General features: G+C 45.0%; 1 protein-coding gene across 7 annotated transcripts in view; it reads right to left on the bottom strand.

Moving 5' to 3' along the window:
* The window catches only part of SLC20A2 (solute carrier family 20 member 2), a 117457-nt gene that overhangs the window by 46893 nt on the left and 51322 nt on the right, over positions 1–19242 (bottom strand). For all 7 annotated transcript variants that reach the window (XM_047771774.1, XM_047771778.1, XM_047771776.1 and 4 more), the window contains one exon: positions 4797–5351. In XM_047771774.1, coding sequence (XP_047627730.1) covers positions 4797–5085 — 289 coding nt within the window. In that variant the 5' untranslated portion in view covers positions 5086–5351. The remainder of the gene's footprint in view (positions 1–4796; positions 5352–19242) is intronic.

Genomic DNA, 19242 nt, shown 5'->3' with positions numbered 1-19242 from the left:
CAGATGCAGCTCAGGACCCGTGTTGTGGCTGTGGCGTATGCCATCAGCTGCAGCTCTGGTTGGACCCCTAGCCTGGGAACTTCCATATGCTGCAGGTATGGCCCTAAAAAGCAAAAAAACAAACAAAAAACCAAAAGAAAAACAGTGGGAAAAAGAGAGAGTGTAACCTAAAATAATGAAGGAAGGGATTAAGTGCAGGATAGAGCTGCCAGACCAAACAGGGGCAAGCAGGAGTTAAGGTGAGCATCTCTGAGGCCACAGGCTCCTGCAGGATGAAAGAATGGCAGAGAAGGTGCCAGTGACATGGAGGCAGACATGGAGGGCAGGTGCGAGGGAGCCTGGGCGGAGAAGGCTCAGCACATGTTAGGGGGGTCCCAGGAGATGGCCTCATCATGCTGTTGTATTTCTCCTTTTTTTTTTTTGGTCTTTTTGCCTTTTCTAGGGCTGCCCCCATGGCATATGGAGGTTCCCAGGTTAGGGGTCTAATAGGAGCTGTAGCTGCCGGCCTACACCAGAGCCACAGCAAAGCAGGATCCGAGCCGCATCTGCAAACTATACCACAGCTCGCAGCAACGCCAAATCCTTAACCCACTGAGCAAGGCCAGGGATCGAACCCTCAACCTCACGGTTCCTAGTCGGATTCGTTAACCACTGAGCCACGACAGGAACTCCCATGCTATTGTATTTCTAAGAGAAGATGGTGGGTTTTGCATTCTCCATGGATTTGGGGAGCCACTGGCGGCTTCATATTAAGTGGATCAACTGTGGCTTTAAGGCTGAGCACGAGTCCCCAAAGACATCTTGTTCAGGAAATGTGGCTGCATGAACAACTTCTTCTGTCCAAACATCTTCATGCTACCACACTCCACCAGAAGGCACAGAGGCCCAGGGCCTTGGACAAAGTTCAGAAAGAAAAAAGAAAAAAATAAAATCAAGTAGCATAGAAAGACAGAGGACGAGGAGGAAAAGAATGGGATGCTGAATTTAAAAGAGGAAGACTGGAAGAATTCAGGCATCTGAACAGAACCACCTTGGTTTTTGTCCAGGAAGAATTATATCACTACCTTAAAATCACACAGCTCCCATCTGCAAGGAACCTAATTTAAAATAGTCTAGATAGATGCCGTAGGTGGGGCCCTAAAAAGATACAAGACAAAAAAAAAATAATAATAAAAAATAAAGTAAAATAGTCTAGGTAGTAGTTTCTCTATGGTGCAAGGGGATCGGCTGCGTCTCTGGAGTTCTGGGACACAGGTTTGATCCCCGGCCCAGCACCATGGGTTAAGGATCCAATGCTGCCGCCACTGCAGTGAAAGTCACAGCTGTGGCTCGGATCTGATGCCTGGCCTGGGAACTTTGGCCGCAGGGTGGCCAAAAAGGAATTTAAAAAAAAAAAAAAAAAGGCTAGTAACTCACAACTTTCAAACAAGCTTTGATATTCATCTAACCACACACCAAAAAAAAAAAAAAAGAGAGAGAGAAACCAAAAGCAAACAAAATCAGGTCAATTCAAGCAAAACCCCAAATTGCTCTGGTTAACCTAAATTCTAGTTGAGGTAAGTACCCTTCATTCTTTGAATGTAGAGACCACGGCCAGGGGTGGGAAAATCAAAAAACTGGACAAGTTATGCTGTCCACAGAGAAAGCTAGCCGTAATGTGGAGCTTGACTCACAGGCTTTCTGTCCACCCCAGGCCCTTGTGCAGCCACCAAACATATCTCCTTTAGCATGGCCACTCCCCAATGGAAGGAGAAACCTCTGTTAAGACTAAACTTTGGAGTTCCCTGGTGGCTCAGGTGATTAAGGACCCAGCATTGTCACTGCTGTGGTGCCAGTTCAATCCCTGGCCCAGGAACTTCTGCATGCCTCGGGTGCAGCCAAAAAAAAAAAAAAAAAAGATTTCACTTTACCAGTGTTTTTCCTTATTTCTTCTCTATTTTCAACATATCTTTTTTTAGGGCTGCACCTGCAGCATATGGAAGTTCCCAGGCTAGGGGTAGAATCAGAGCTGCAGCTGCTGGCCTATGTCACAGCTCACGGCAATGCCAGATCCTTAACCCACTGAGCAAGGTCAGGGATAGAACCCGCATCCTCATGGATACTAGTTCTTAACCCACTGAGCCACAGTGATAACTCTGTATTTTCAGCATATCTTGTCCACATCATCCTGACTGGAAAAATCCTAATTTCCCTTTGATTTGATTATATCTTAGATATGGATCATGACTCTCAAGGATGAATTTTATTCTTTTTTCTTTTTCTCTTTTTTAAGGGTGAATTTTATAAGCAACTTATTTTTCTAAGGGAAACATCAATGCTATCTGACTAAGATGGAAAGTGTACATTCAGTGAAGGTAAGTAAAATTCAGTAATTACAATAGCTGTTGTAGTAAATGATTTTGAATTTTTTTTTTTTTTAACTTTATGGCTGCACTTGTGACATATGGAATTTCTCAGGCTAGGGGTTGAATCCGAGCTATAGCTGAGGGCTACACCACAGCCACAGCAATGCCAGATCCAACCCAGATCTGTGACCCACACTGCAGCTTGTGGCAATGCCAGATCTTTAACCCACTGAGTGAGGCCAGAGATCGAACCTGCATCATCACGGACACTATGCTGGGTAATTCACTAAGCCACAATGGGAACGCCATGATTTTTAATTCTTAAACATAAATATTGGGAGTTCCCTGGTGGTCTAGTGGTTAGGACTCAGCACATTCACTGCCTCAGCCTGGGTTCAAGCCCTGGTCTGGCAACTGGGATCCCACATCAAGCCCTTGCATGTTGTAGCCAAAAAATTAAAAAATTAAACATAAATTAATTAAAACAATCATGAATCTTCCTTTTTTTCAACTTTTTAGTCTTTTCAGGGCCGCCCCGGAGGCATATGGAAGTTCCCGGGCTAGAGGTTGAACTGGAGCTGTTGCTGCCAGCCTAAGCCACAGCAACACCAGAGCCAAGTCTTCAGCCTACAATGAAACCTTCCATCTTTCAAACACAAAATGCGAAGCTGAGTAAGAGGAACTCTTTGGCACCCGTGAGCAGCCGACCATGCCGAGTGGTATTTAATCCCTTACTGAGGACACCAGTCTGCTCCCAAAGGCCTCAACAACTGCCGAAACACCTGCAGTAATGAAAAGATGATGGGTCATCTTAAATCCTCTGCACATCCTGGGTGTTTAAGAAGGGCTATCACTGGGGACCCGTGGGACGTAGCTGTGTTTTAAGACCAGCGCCCGGCCTCCCGCTGTAGGGCTGTCTCCACAAAAGCAGGTGCCCTCTCGAAAGCAGAGGAGGCAAGATCCTTCTCCCCACCCCACCCCCCAACTCCCTGTACACCTGCCATCTGCTGAGTGTCACCTGGACCCAGAGGCAAGCAAAGGAGGGTCCTGTCAGCTGCACCTAAGTAAGGCACGCTGCTCGAATGAAGCAGTGCCCACGGAGCTGCAAATCTGTGGGCACCTGGGGCAGTGGAGAAACCACATGTCCAACCAGACGATCCACTTACTAATGCAGCCACCACCCTGCACACCCTCCTGGCATCCATACAATGTGACACTAACCAACAAGAGGTCCTACTGTGAACAGTTGACAAACAAGTGACCTTCTGGCCAGAAAACAAAAGTGTCCCCCAAATGGAGCTCCCATAGATGGAATTAGAAAAGCCAACAAAAGAATGACAAATGACAGAAAAGACCAGAATTTCTCAAAGCATAAGTACTTAAGATTCATTTGGTAACTGCTCTAAAACTTAAATCGAGAACACAAAAGTTAAGCTACTGTTTGGGGCAGCCAAGGTTTTAAAACGTCTCATTCTAACTGATAAAAAATCCATGAAAAAATAGAAATAGATCTGCAAGGAAATCTCCTAAGCAGACCTTTCAAACATATTCTGTTAGGCATGTTCTTTCTTTCTTTTTTTTTTTAATATATTTTTTAATTTCAATTTTTTTTTAAGGCCGCAGCCAGGGCACATGGAGGTTGCCGGGCTAGGGGTCAAATTGGAGCTACAGCTGCCAGCCTACACCACAGCAACACCAGATCTCAACCACATCTGCAACCTACACCACAGCTCATGGCAATGCCGGATCCTTAACCCACTAAGTGAGGCCAGGGATCGAACCTGAATCTTCAGAGGTACTAGTTCTCAACCTGCTGTGCCACAGTGGGAATCCCCAACATGGTCTTCCTTCAATAACATTCAAACAACTTTAAAATGACAAAGATGGGAGTTTCCTAGTAGCTCAGCAGGTAGAAGCGCTGTCACTTCTATGGCTCAGGTTCAATCCCTGGCCCGGAAACTTCTGCATGCCTCGGTGCAGCCCAAGAAAACAAAACAAAAGAGCTATGCTACAAATACCTTTCTCTGTACTTTTCAACTTGGCCAAAATCTACTTTAACACGCAAATTTGCTACACATTCAAGAAAAGAAATGGTTGCTTGATATTTGAACACTGAAAAAAATCATACCCGAATTAAAACACAGAAAGCAAAAATTTAAGATACAGTAGATAAGAAATAAGTCTGAAAAAGACAGGGGTATGTATATGTATATACACATATATAACTGAATCACTCTGTTGTACACCTGAAACTAACACAACACTGCAAACCAATTATATAATTCAATAAAAAAGTAGGTCACCTATCCTTCAATTAAAAAGAGAAACAGAGAACAAGTTTCTGAAAATTTAAAGCAAAAAAAAAAAAAAAAATTCACACTTATGGATATGACCAGAGGCCGGGGGTGGGAGCGGGGAGAGGGGAGTGGGTCAGCAGATGAGGCTACTTACCGACCATGGCACTGACCTCCCCGGCCATGAGCGTCTCCACGGTATCGTTGTACAAGTTCACGTCGATGATACCCTTCCGGATGGTCTCTCCGACCTTGGCCCCCAGTAACACTGAGCCGGTGGTTTCAAATATGGAAGCCAGGATGCAGGCCTGCCTCAAGGTCACCACGCCCGAGCCCACAGCGGTGCCAAACGAGTTGGCCACGTCGTTGGCACCCACGGAAAACGCCAAGATAAACGCTATGATAAATCCCAAGATGACCATCCACAGATACTCCTCTGTGGCCATTTTGGAAAGTGGGCCGCGGGGTGCGTTTCTTCGACAGAAATATCTGAAATCAACAGAGCCTGAGGTTCCGAACGTCGTCGTGATGCGGCGAGTTCTTGTAAACAGTGCGTCTGCTCTGGAAAGTGCTGGACAGTGTTGAGCTGGACAAACTGCTAACTGCTGGTTTGCAAACTACTGTCAGGACAGTTCATTGGGTTGTGTTCAGTCAGTGGTAAAACACATTCCATATTTTTCTTCCCAATCTGGGGAAGCTGGGAGGTCTCCTCCTATGACAGAGAGCAAACAGAAGAAGTCAATGGCCCTGAGGAAGCAGTGACAACAGTTTGTCCTTTCAGGAACAAATGTTTTGAAACTACTGCTGGAATCTCGCTTGGGCATGAAGCAGATCTGACCATAAAGCCATGCAAGGGACATTAGACTTGGGTCAACTCCCCTCCCCCAAAAAAAGGTGGTTCTAGAACCTCAGGATGAGGAAGCATGCTTTAAAACTACAACTGACAGGAAGTCAGGCTATGTTTTTATGCAATTTGAAAAAATGTATGTGGGTTTTATTTTTGAAAGAAAAAGATGCCTCAGATGAGCAAAAAGATACATGAGAAATACAGTTACAGAGTTTTCCAATTACATGGAAAGTGCCTAATTTATTGGCACTGATATGCAACGTGGCTTGGGGACACCATGGAGTGTGGTTAGTGGTCTAGCTGGTAGGCATTTACACATGTCCCATCGTTAGCCCGACAGGCCTGTATATGAGCACAAAGCGACTCACTCAGAACAAGGTGGGAACCGAAGGGGCTCCCAGAGGGATGGGGGAGACCTGGACCTGAGGCCCCCCCCCCATCAGAGGACAAGGCAGAGCACTCCTCACTGCGCCAATGCTTCCTGCCTCATTCAGGGCAAGAGCCAGAGCAACACTATACCCTGCGAGGCCCCCCAAGATCCCCTGAGGGCTCCCCTCCAAGATTCCTTCAGGGCTCCCCATAAGATCTCCTCACAAGATACCCTCAGGAACCCCCGAGATCCACTCAGGGCTCCCCACTCCCCCCAGCTCACTGACCTCAGCCCCTGCCCTCCACCCCAGGCTCCTCACGATGCCTTGAAAACATCCAGCACGCCCACTCAGGGCCTTCTACCTGGGGGTGAGGAAGTGCTTCCCTGACAGCTGCACAGTTGGTTGCCTGCTCCAAGTCCATCTCTGCCCAGATGTGCCCAACCAGAGCCGCCCTCCCCGACCCTGCCCAAGAGCACACCCCTTCCCCTCTCTTTCCTACGGACCACTCCATTCATTCACTCACTCACTCACTCACTCCTGCCTCCTCTCACCCGATGCAGGGATCATGCTGGACGCCCTGCCGCGTCTCCAGTGCAGAGACTCATGCCTGGCACTCGGTAAGCCCTAATAAAATTGTGGAATAGACAAAGAAAGAAGACTCCTGCACATGCTTCCTTCCGGGATGAAGAGGCGATGTCACCAACTTAATACATCCATGAAGTAAAAATACCACTAAAAGCTTTGGAACCATGGTGTTTTATTATGAAAGAGTCAAAGTACCACATGTGTGTAGTTTCTATGAGTGGTTTTAGGCATAAGGAATGGTGCCTATAAACGCCTTTTGAATTGAATTAATTAGGCTCATCTACATGTCATACACAAAACAACAATCAATCAACATTAAGGTTATTTAGAGGAAAAAAGCAAGACGCAAAACTTGTATTACATACATGTGATTTTGGCACTGTTAAAAGGCACAGAAAAAGTCCAAAAAAGGTCATATACTAAAAGAAGAATAGCAGTGGAGTTTGAGTAGGAGTGTTAACAGACTATGTTTTCCTTTCCTCCAAAAACTGTACACTGCAGTGACATGCTTCAAATTAAAATAACATACAAAAGACAAATCAATAAACATATATTGAGAACCATCTTTTTTTCTGGCCACTCCCACGGTGTGTGGAAGTTCCCAGGCCAGGGATTGAACTCGTGCCACAGCAGTGATGACGCTGGATCCTTAACTGCTAGGCCACCAGGGAACTCCCACCTTCTTTAAACAATCAACTAAATGCAGTGACTATGTGAGTTGGGAGGGCAGGGTATGCTACACGCACACAATGAAACAGAAAATGTGCACTGACAGAGCTGACTGTTTGCTAAGATTTGAGGCCTGTGCAATTCTTGAAATTCAGGTCCCAAGGGAGCCATATCAAACAACCACCCCTAAATGAAAGAGTATTTTATTAATAAGCACGTTGGACCTATAAGCAAAAATGCAAGGAGTTCCCTGGTGGCTCAATGGGTTAAAGATCCGGCATTGTCACTGCTGTGGCATAGGTTTAATCCCCGGCTGGGAAACTTCTACATGCCATGGGTGCAGCCAAAAAAAAAAAAGCCCAAAATAAAAACATTTGGACCTATATCATCTATCTTAAAACATAAACAATTCTAGATGAAATCTTGTCTGCCAGGTTAGGTTGCCCACAGGCAAATAAGAACCCTCAACAGGTCTTTCCTGAAAGTCCCCTATGAGCCATCAGGAGGATGACGCTGAGTGAAGATGGATGAGTCCTGCACATGTGGAGCTGACCTGCCAGGGACTGAATCAGATGCTCATCAGCAAACACACATATGTCAGTCCATGAGCTGTGCCAGGTGCCATGAAGGCAGGACGCGTGAGCCTTACACAGCATCACATGAGCGATGGGGGGCACACCTGGTCTGCAGGGCAGGAGGATGCAAGGGAAGCATGGGGGGGATCAACCTGGGCCTGGAGGAGGCATTCCAGGCCTTTCCCTGCCGGGAAGGAGTCAGGGAGGGGAGGAGATGGGGGCAGGCCCAAGATGAAAGTTGAGTCCTGCCACGCTGAAGACGGCAGTCACCAAGTAGCCACAGGGTACGACTACCGGAGGGGTGCTGACGTGGTCAAACCTTCCTTCTCTTTTTTTTGGCAGAGTCCTTGACATTCAGAAGGTCCCAGGCCAGGGATCAAACCCGAGCCACAGCAATGACAGTGCCAGATCCTTAACTAGACTTTTCTTCTAAGGAGCTCTCATGACCACATGCAGAGTATCGACAGGATGAAGCCCAGAGTGGACATGAGGAGACTACCCACCAGGCTCCTGCTTTGTGCAGAGGGAGTGTCTTGGGTCCCAGCCAGGGATGGTGACAAAGAAAAGAGAAGTGATGGCAAGAGGTTTGCAGTGGCTGAGCCCAAAGTGACGTGGTGATGGCTTGTGAACAGGGGTGGGGAGAGGCTGGCTGGTGCTTGAGCTGTGGAACTGGATGAAAAATCGCCCAGGAGGGTGGGTTTTCCCTACAGCCCTGTACTTGGTTTTGCATGTCCGGGGCAGGATGGGGTCTGACCACAGCTCACACTGGACACGACGAACAAGGGCATGGCAGCACAGCGGCGATGCCCCTGGCCCAGCTTTTTGAGGAGAGAATCTGAGTCACTGATGGTGCCTCGGGCATCATTTCAGACTAGAGAATCCCCACTCCTACTTAGATGACCTTAGATAACATTTCCACAACCGTGTTGGATTTCCCCTTCAACCCAAACCCTCAGCCAACCAACTTAAGCCCAATAAGCACCTGGAGGAGGAGAAAGGCTTACCCCCCTTTCTGAGACCAAATGATATAGATCTTGCATGATATTTACTCAGCCTACCTTTTTTTTTTTCCCTTCCTTCTCTTTTTGGCTGTGCCCGCAGCATACAAAAATTCCTGGGCCGGCAATCAAACTCACCCCACAGCAGTGACAATGCCAGATCCTTAACCTGCTAAGCCACCAGGGAACTCCACCCAGCCTGATTTTTTTATTGCCAGTACCAACACCTTGATTTTCTCCATTAATTTTGATTGAACATGAGCAAAATAAAGTGCTTAAATAACCACACAATCTGTTGCATCAAAAAAGGTGGCAACATGGCTGAGCCTGAGCCCTCAGCAGACCAGCAGACCACCAGGCAGGAGGCCACAAGGGTGGTTTGTCAAGAACACAGCCCCAATTCAGAGGAGCTGAGACCTGACCAGGGTGACAACTGAGGGCAGGTGTCTGAGTGGGATTTTGAAGGGGAGGTGATCACATCAGTGATGAAATTTGACTTACTCAGCAAATGATGCTGGACTGCTTGCTCGCTGCTAATTACCAGGAAGGAGGAGAAAAAAGTGAGACTCTCCTGGAGTTCCTGCTGTAGCTCAGCAGGTTGAGAACCTGATGTGGTGTCCGGGAGGATGCCGATTCGATCCTTGGCCTCCCTCAGTGGGAGTTCAAGATACAGCTTGGATCCGGCATTGCTGTGGCTGTGGCAAAGGCTGCCAAGCTGCAGCTCCGATTGTACCCCTAGCCCAGGAACTTCCATATGCAACAGGTGCGGACCTCAAAAGAACAAAAAAAAAAAGAAGAAAGAAAGAAAGAAAGAAAAAGAAATGAGAGAGGAAAAATAAGGTCAGAAGGAAAGGTGACTAATGAGCAAGAGGTTAGGCTCCAGGACCACAGGGTGGGAGGCAGAGGTCACAGGTAACAGAGGCTACAGATCAGTGTGCTCTCTGGGCACCCAGCATGGACGCAGAGCCTGGTAATGATGACGATGTAAGATGTGTGAAGTGAACTACACAAACTGGAACAGAAGCGGTGAGGGCCTCTGCTAAGAGGCATGGCCCCTGCCTACCCTGTGTGTCCTCTGCCTCCTCCCTCCCTGAGAGGTGGAAAGAACACAGGACCAGTCGGGGCCCTGGGTACATACCAGTCCAGCCAGCGACTGGCCACACAGCACTTGGGCAGGTCATACAAAGGCCTCATGTGAAAAATAGGAAGAGGAGTCCATAGTGCAGTGTGTGTGAAGGCCCTTGCTCGGCACCAGGGATCCATACGGAGTGACCTACCATGACTAGTGGATAAAGCCCCAGGAAATGGTCAGGAAACTTGAGGCCTGTGCCTGACTCTGCCACTAACTAGCTGTGTGACCATGAACAAGTCCGTTTCATGATTTGTACTTTACAGAATTACTGTTAGGATCAAATCTAAGGCATGTGAGGTATTTATTTTTATTTTTATTTTTACAGCTGCGCCTGTGGCCTATGCAGGTTCCCAGGCTAGGGGGTCGAATCAGAGCTGCAGCTGTCGGCTTATGCCACAGCAACGCGGGATCTGAGCTGCACCTGCCACCTACACCACCGCTCACAGCAATGCCAGATATTTAACCCACTGAGCGGGGCTGGGGATCAAACCCACATCCTCATGGACACCAGTCAGGGTCGTTACCACTGAGCTACAACGAGAACTCCTGTTAAGTCGAGGTTAGCCACGAGCAATTTGAAGTTACTGGTGTCACTGTGGTCACAGGAGGAACAACGGCTTGAGGGTCCGAGTCCTTACACAAAGATCGTTCTTACTCACATGCCCCACCTCCCTGAGTCTGGCTCTTCTTCCTCGACATACCAATGCTGGCCTTGTCTTTGCTTGAGGACTGATGTACATTGTGAGGCACAAGAACTTCTTTGAGGGGTGACGGAAGGTGAGGGGGTAGAGAAAAAAAGAACTCTAAAAGGGGCTAGGCCAAAAAAAAAAAAAATCACACAAAATGGTAAAGCCACTTTGGAAAACAATTTAGGGCTTTCTTATAAAAGAAAACATGCTGATTACACAAGCCAGCAGCCCTGCTCTGAGGTGCACCACCCAGGAGAAATGGAAACACACGTTGACACAGCGAACATTTTGTTTTCCGTCTTGAGTACGAGAGTGGTGACACACTGCTCGGTGTGTCAAAACACATGAAACTCTACACTTGCAACTGGTGGGCTTGATGGTATATAAATGATGCCTCAATACAGCTGATTAGAAAACAGCCCTGGTATATACAAATACATGAGGTGACGGATGCATTAACTATTAACTAACGAGATCAGAAGAATCCTTTTGCTTGTATACATATATCAAATCATCACGATGTACAGAGTAAGTATCTCACTATTTTACTTGTCAATTATACCTCAGTAGAGCCGAGGGGGGGAAAAAATGACAATACCGGCCACCTTTTGATATATTTCCTTCCTGTACTGCCACATCATGCCCCCACTCCAAGTCCCCTAGGATAAGGTATAAAAGTTAAATAGTTACAAAAAGAAAGAGCAGCTCCCTTACCCATGGAAAGAAGGGACATAAGACCAGCCAGGCAACCAATCACATAAGGGGTCAGGGACAGGCTGTCGCCCCTTGTTTAAAACAATGGTGTCAGGAGTTCGTGGCGCAGTGGATCCGACTAGCATCCATGAGGATGTGGGCTCAATCCCTGGCCTCACTCAGTGGGTGAGTGATCCAGCATTGCCGAGAGCCGCGGTGTAGTTTGTAGATGTGGCTGGGATCCTGCGTTGCTATGGCTGTGGTGTGGGCCGGCAGCTGTAGCTTCTATTCGACCCCTCGCCTGGGAACTTCCATATGCCACGGGTGCAGCCCTAAAAAGCAAAAAATAGAAAAATAAAACAATGGTGTCAAGAAGCAAAGGAGAAATCAGAGCAGTTAGGTGAGGGGGCTGCCCTGCCCATAGGAAGCTCCATAGAACAGGGCCCAGATCCAGAGACAAGAGGCTTGCGGCTGGGCCAGCCCACTGACTACCCTTTGAGCCAGGCACTTGGAGCTCCACCGAGAAAAGAACAGCTGGCCTTCCTGTGTAGATAAACCTCCATCACTCCCACAGGACTGAAAAGGCTACCCCTTCATAAGCATTCAAGGTCAGGGCAAATAGGGGTGTTGCAGCTGAAATGCTCTCCCAGGGAGGGCCAGAGACAGAAGATAACTTTAAATCCGGACATGCGGATGCGTCATGTACCAAGGCTTCCAGGAGGTCCATTAGAGTAGGGTATGAGATAATAAAAGTGTCACCTTGTTTGCAACTCCAATACCAAACTCTAAAATGAGTCTTGTAACGTTATCTCCCACAAGTACAGTCAGAAGTGATTTACACAGTTCCAAGCGACAGTGTTCGTTTTCTCATGGGAGACGGTGCCTGTCCACTCGCCAGGCTGGGCCAGAAGCCTGGCCACCCTGAACGAGGAGGACATGGGTGGGGAGTGGGCGTCCTTGACAACATCATCTCCAAAGTTCAAGAAAACAAGCAAATAATGTGACATGTGAACAGATACTCATGTACAAAGACATTCACTTGTAGTGTCATTTATTATGATCACGAAAAGGAAGAAACCACCTAACTATCCCCAGACAGAAAAAGAACGACTAAGGAAACTATGGAACGACTAAGGAAAGATGAAATACTATGCAGTCACTAAGACGGTGTAAAACTGGAGAGTTTTATATGACATGAACATAAAACATAAGTGAAATGTCCTGAGCCATATGATTTTAACTGTGTTTAAGAATGCACTGGGTGGGGGGATGTGCCTGGGCTGTGGGATGGAAATCCCGTGAAATCAGATTGTTATGATCATTATACAACTACAGATGTGATAAATTCATTTGAGTAATAAAAAATTAAAAAAAAAAAAAAAAAGAAAGCACCAACAGGAGTTCCTGTCATGGCTCAGTGATTAACAAGCCTGACTAGCGTCCATGAGGATGCAGGTTTGATCCCTGGCCTCGCTCAGTGGGTTAAGGATCCAGTGTTGCCGTGAGTTGTGGTGTAGGTGGCAGACGCGGCTCGGATCCTGCGTTGCTGTGGCTGTGGCATAGGCCAGCAGTTGCAGCTCCAAATTGGCTCCCCCTAGCCTAGGAACCTCCACATGCCAAATGTGTGGCTCTAAAAAAAAACACACACACAACAAAGAAAAAAGAATGCACCAATGTGACCCTAAAGAAATATGCTCAGATTCAGAATGACTCTCTCTAGATGTTCTCTACATGTTTTGTTTGTTTGTTTGTTTGTTTGGCTGCACAGGTGGCATGTAGAAGTTCCTGGGTCACGGATCAAACCTATGCCTCAGGCTACTGCAGTGATAACGCTGGATCCTTAACCCGCTAGGTCACCAGAGAATTTCTGCACTTTTTGATATTACCAAAATTTTCTATCATGAAAATTACTACTTTCATCATTGAAAAAAACCCTTGAAAACACCACAAAGAAAAGTATGGGGTATTAGTTGGGCTCATTACCTCTGAACCATGACAGGAACTCCACAGAACATTAAAGACAGAAGGGACTCTAGAAGTCATCTAGGAGTTCCCATTGTGGCTCAGAGGGTTAAGAACCTGATGCAGTCTGTGAGGATGCAGGTTCCACTCCTGACCTCGCTCAGTGGGTTAAGGATCCAGCATTGCTGCAAGGTATGGCAGAGGTCACAGACCTGGCTTGGATCCTGTGTTGCCGTGGCTGTGGCGAAGGCTTGCAGTTGCGGCTCTGATTTGAAACCTAGCCCAGGAACTTCCATATGCCGCAGGTGCGGTCATAAAAAGAAAAAAAAAAAAAAAAATTACGGGCTTCCTGAAGATGTGACCATCCTAACTGAATGCACAGGTTACACCGATCCACTCACTATGGAGGTGCTCCAATGAAGGCAGGGTATGGGCACCAGAAGTGATGCTCCTGGCTGAAGCCCCCGGGCATTCTTTATATGCTAGCCCCCACCGTAGGGGCTGCTAAGGGTTTCTTGAGGTCCCAGTCCTAGGAGCTGAGGTTCCTTGAGGTCCTAGCCTCAGCTGGGGACACAGAGGCAGAGATGAAAGGGAAAGAGGAGAGGGTGATAAAAAGGGTGGATTACTAAGAATGCCTGCCACAGAGCCTGCATCCTGGACCATTTTCAAGGTCAGCTGATGCTTCAAGTCCTGTCCAGCTCCTTTATTCTACAGCAACCAGAGACCACAGGGCCGGGAAGAGGCAGTTTAGCCTGGAACCATGAACCACAGGATTGTCCTGTGGGGAGAGGGGGTGGAAATTTCTGACCTTCTCTTGAGCAGTGCAATCAGCGGCGCTCGTGAATTTATGGAACACGAACAAACTTATTTTGGTCCTCTCTAAAGTTTCCATGGCAGACCCCGCGGGCTCAGGCCGTCTGCACAAGGCCTCAGTCCTGATATATTCCTCTCCCTCCTGCATTTTTGTCATTCTGACATTTAAATTTCTTCTTGGCTCATAAAGTGTTTGTGTTATTTAGATGTTTTCCACACAGCCCTTTGCTCTCTGGGAAGGTGTTACATAAATTAAGTAAATATATATTTTTATAAGGATAAAGAAATAAAAGCAAAATTAATTAAAATGATAAAGTTAGAGGAGTTAGGAAGGGAAGATTTGGGAATTCCTACATGACTTACATGAAAAATATATATATATATTTTTTCCTTCTGGCTGCACACATGGCATGTTAAAGTTCCTAGGCCAGGGATCTAACCTGTGCCACAGGAGCAACCCAAGCCATAGCAGTGACAACGCCGGGTCCTTAACCTACTGCACCACCAGGGACCTCCAAAAAGTATTTTTTAAAAATGGGGACCTGCTGTATAGCACAGGGAACTCTACCCAATATTATGTGATGATCTATATGGGGGGAAAAAATCTGAAAAAGAAAAAACTGAAAGTGAAAGACTGCCTCAAGAGGTAGAAGTGCTACTTCCTTGGAGAGGTTCAAATGGGATTTAAACGACTGTGTGACGGGTTACAATAAGAAAGCTTTTATCTATTGTTTCCATTTGAAATGACAGTTGAGTGATTCCATGAAAAGATCTCTATAAGGAAATACATTATCAGCCACTCTTTTTTTTTTTTCTTTCTGCTTTTTCTAGGGCCGCTCCTGCGGCATGTTGGAGGTTCCCAGGCTAGGGGTCGAATCGGAGCTGTAGCCACCGACCTACACCAGAGCCACAACAAGGCGGGATCCAGTCGCGTCTGCGACCTATACCACACTTCACGGCAATGCCGGATCCTTAACTCACTGAGCGAGGCCAGGGATGGAACCCGCAACCTCATGGTTCCTAGTCGGATTCTTTAACCACTGACAGCTAAGCTTTACCTATTTACTCCTACTCCAAGACAGAAATGGCTTCTAAACATTTTTCCCTTCCTCTAGGCACTAGAGACAGGTTCCCTCCAAATATTCTAGGTAAATTTGTTTTTCTTCACTGCTCAGCAAAAATAGATTCGTTTTCACGAGCAAATCAGTTAACATCACTTCTATCAAACGGCAAACCTAGGATCACTTGTTCCAAGTCCGTGCCCTGAAGTGCTGGACTGTTTGACCAAGTTCCAAGAGCTATATTAGGGAAATACTTTCCCTCCAGCCACAGTTTAAAATGGAACGATGTATATAAATAGATCTCTTGGTTCTTACATATTTATTTGCTAGTTTTGGTCTGACTGTAATGGAAGCTCAATAAAAATGTGAATGATACTTATAAAAACATTGATTCCTGATACTACTACATATTATTTCTATTAAGGGAACATTAACATAAATAGAAGAGTTGACAGATGAAGATTATTATAGCAACTATTTTCCATGTGCTACTTCCAGGCCCATATTTCTTGTTCTCATTCCAGAGGTTCTGAAGCAATAGTTCTTAGGCAGCAGAAGCAAGAGACCATTAAATAACCATTAAATTGATTTAGTTGGACTTTTTGCTCTCTGTGATATAGCGAAGTCTGTTCAAGTGTCTGAAGTCTTAATATCTTATAATAACCTACAATGGAAAAGAATCTGTAAGAGTATATGTGTATATAAATGAATCGCTGTGCTGTATACCTAAAATTAACACAACATTGTAAATCAACTATACTTTAATAAAAAATATTAAAATAAAAAGCTTAAAAATTAAAAAAAAAGTCTGAAAATTTGATTCAATTCCACCGATACTGTGCTAACTAGCAGTGTAAGCAGCCTACACAAGGCAGTAGGTCCATAAATTGTTCATCTGGTCAGTAAATCAGGGGAAAATTTAGCAGTTCTTCGTATCTCTCAGAATGAAGTTAAAGTCTATCTACTAAATTAAGAAACCACAAGCATTTGCTTGATGTCACCTTCCAAGAACCTTGGAAATATAAGTTAAAAAAATATAAGAGAGGTATGGCAGTTTACAGAATTCCTTTGAAAACTGGAGTTCCCATCATGGCACAGTGGAAACGAATCTGACTAGGAACCATGAGGTTGCGGGTTTGATCCCTGGCCTCGCTCAGTGGATTGAGGATCCGGCATTGCCATGAGCTGTGGTGTAGGTTGCAGATACGGCTAGGCTGTGGCGTTGCTGTGGCTGTGGTGTAGGCTGGCAGCTGTAGCTCTGATTGGACCCCTAGCCTGGGAACCTCCATATGCCGTGGGTGCGGCCCTAAAAAACAAAAACAAAAAAGCTTTGAAAATTATTTCCTAATTCCGAGAGTACGCCTGGGCACTTAATTCTTCATGCATGATAAACTTTCTTGGGCAACTCACTACCTTCCTTAGCCTCCCGTTTTTCCCTTGGCAAAACTCAGAGCTTTGGAGGATGCCTAAAAGTGAACACAAGACACTTTCTTCTAACAAGTAGAAAGCAGGTAGATATAAGCTGCTCTTTAGTGATGTTTGAGATCAGATAAAAGAAAAGGAAATATGTAATTATACCATATTTTATCATTACCTACTTAATTACCTTTACTGGAGCTTGTGTGTGTGTGTGTATTCATTACCTTCTTAATTACCATAACTGGAGCACACGCACATGTGCATGTGTGTTCAAATTGCTGTCTTGTGTCACTTCCTTTGAGCCTAGTGAACTTCTTTGAGTATTTCTTGTAGGTCCACTAACAGTGCATTCTTCTAGTTCTTATTTACTTGGGAATGCTTTTATTTAAAAAGATAGTTCTGCAGGACATAGGATTCTTTCAGCATGTTCACATGTCTTCCACTGCCTGCTGGCAACCACTGTTCCTGACAAGACATCAGCTGTTAGTCTTATTGGTGGGGTGCGTCCCTCATACTTAAGGAGTCACTTCTCCCTTGCTGCTTTCCAATTTTCTGTCTTTCAAAATTTCAGCTATAAACATGTCTGAGTGGTGACCTCTTTGTGTTTATCATGATCCATGTCTGTTAAACATTTTGGGTGTGTACATTAATGTTTTTCATCAACTTGTCAGCCATTATTTTTTGAATGTTTATTCTGCCCCTTTCTCTTCTACTTCTGGTATTTCTATTGGTGCACTTAATAGGGGCCTATATTTTTCTGTGGTTCTGTTCACTTTTCTTTCAGTTCTTTAGTCTGCATTATCTCTAGGGCTCTATCTTCAAGTTCACTGATTCCTTCTTCTGACAACTCAGATCTACTGTTGAGCCTCCAAAGAGTTTTTCATTTTAGTTTATGCATTTTGCAACTCCAAATCCATTACAAATGTTTTAATTGTGTTAAAAATAAAATCTATCATTTAACCTTTTCTTTTTTTTTTTCTGGTCCTTTCAAGGCTGAACCTGTGGCATATGGAAGTCCCCAAGCAAGGGGCCGAATTGGAGCTGCACCTGCCAGCCTACACCACAGCCACAGCAATGTGGGATCTGAGCTGTGGCTGTGACCTATACCACAGCTCACAGCAACACCAGATCCCTAACCTACTGAGCAGCGCCAGACATAGAGCCCGAGTCCTCATAGATACTAGTTGGGTCTGAGACCACTGTGCCACCATGGGAACTCCTGCAATTTAACTGTTTTTTAAATTGAAGTGTTTCACTTACATTGTAGTGTTAATTACTACTAACCATTTTTAATCTGTACAGTTCAGTGACATTAAGTACATTCACACTATTATGTAAACATCATATCCATCTACAGACCTTTTTAATCTTATAAAACTGAAACTCTTTACCCAGTAAACAATAGTCTTCCCTTCTCCCTAGCAATCACCATTCTACCTTTTGTCTCTATGAATCTGACTACTCTATGTCGTATGACTGAAATCATACAGTATTTGCTTTTGTGATTGTTTTATTTCACTTAGCAAAATGTTTTCAAAGTTCATCCATGTTGCAGCAGGTGTCAGAATTTCCTTCTATTTTTAGGCTGAATAATACTTCACTGCATGTACAGATCACGTTTTCTTTATCCATTCAGCTGCTGATGGATGTCTGGGTCACGTCTACTTTTTGGGTCACTTCTACTCTTTGGCTGTTCTGAATAAGGCTATTAAAATGGGTGTACAAATATCTTTTCAAGTCCCTGCTTTTAATTCTTTTAGGTATATATCCAGTAATGGTATTGCTCAATCATGTGGTAAATCTGTTTTTAATTTTTTGAGGAACTGCCACACTTTTTTTTTTTTTTTTTTGCTTTTTAGGGCCACAGCCAAAGCTCAAGGAGATTCCCAGGCTAGGGTTGAATTGGAGCTACAGTTGCCGGCCTAAAGAGGCTTTTAATTTGTTGCCAGGGCCACAGCAACGCCAGATCCAAACCGCGTCTGTGACCTACACCACAGGTCATGGCAACACCGAATTCTTAACCCACTCATGGTTCTTAGTCAAGATTCGTTTCCGATGCCCCATGACAGGAACTCCACTGCCATACTATTTTGACAACAGTTCCACCATTTCAAATTCTCATCAACAGTGCACAAAAGTTACAATTTCTCCACTTCCTCATCAACACATTACCTTCTATTTTATTTTGTTTTTAAACAGTAGCCATCCTAGTGGATATGAGGTGATATCTCATTGTGGTTTTAATTTTCATTTCTCTAATGATTAGTGATGGTGAGCATCTTTTCATGCATGTGCTGATCTTTTGTACATCTTCTTCGGTGTAATGTTTATTTAAGTCCTTCGCCCATTTCTGAATTAGATTCTTTTGTTTTTGCTATTCAAGTTATAGGAATTCTTTATATATTTATATTCTGGATATGAACCCCTTATCAGATATATGATTTACAAATATTTTCTCCCATTCTGTAGGTTGGCTTTTTACTCTGTTGACAGTGACATTTGATGTACAGAAGCTTTTAATTTTCATCTAGTCCAATTTATTCTTACTTCTGTTGCTTTTGCTTTTGGTATCATATCCACATTCGGTTCTTTTTTTAAAATCATCTCTTTAAGGATAGTCTCTACTTGATGAGTCACTGCCACCACACCTTCCTTTAATTCTTTAAGAATGGTTTCTTTTAGCTTTTGAACTAAGATAATAATAGCTGCTTTGAAGTCTTTGTCTGCAAAGTTCAATAAAATAGGCCCCTTCAGGACAAGTCGTTGCTGTTTACTTATTTCTCCTGTGT

This window comes from Phacochoerus africanus, chromosome 3 (genome assembly GCF_016906955.1).
Source record: "Phacochoerus africanus isolate WHEZ1 chromosome 3, ROS_Pafr_v1, whole genome shotgun sequence".
NCBI classification, from domain to species: Eukaryota; Metazoa; Chordata; class Mammalia; order Artiodactyla; family Suidae; genus Phacochoerus; species Phacochoerus africanus.
Note: the sequence above shows the minus strand (reverse complement) of the source record. Positions and strands in the feature narration are given on the sequence as shown.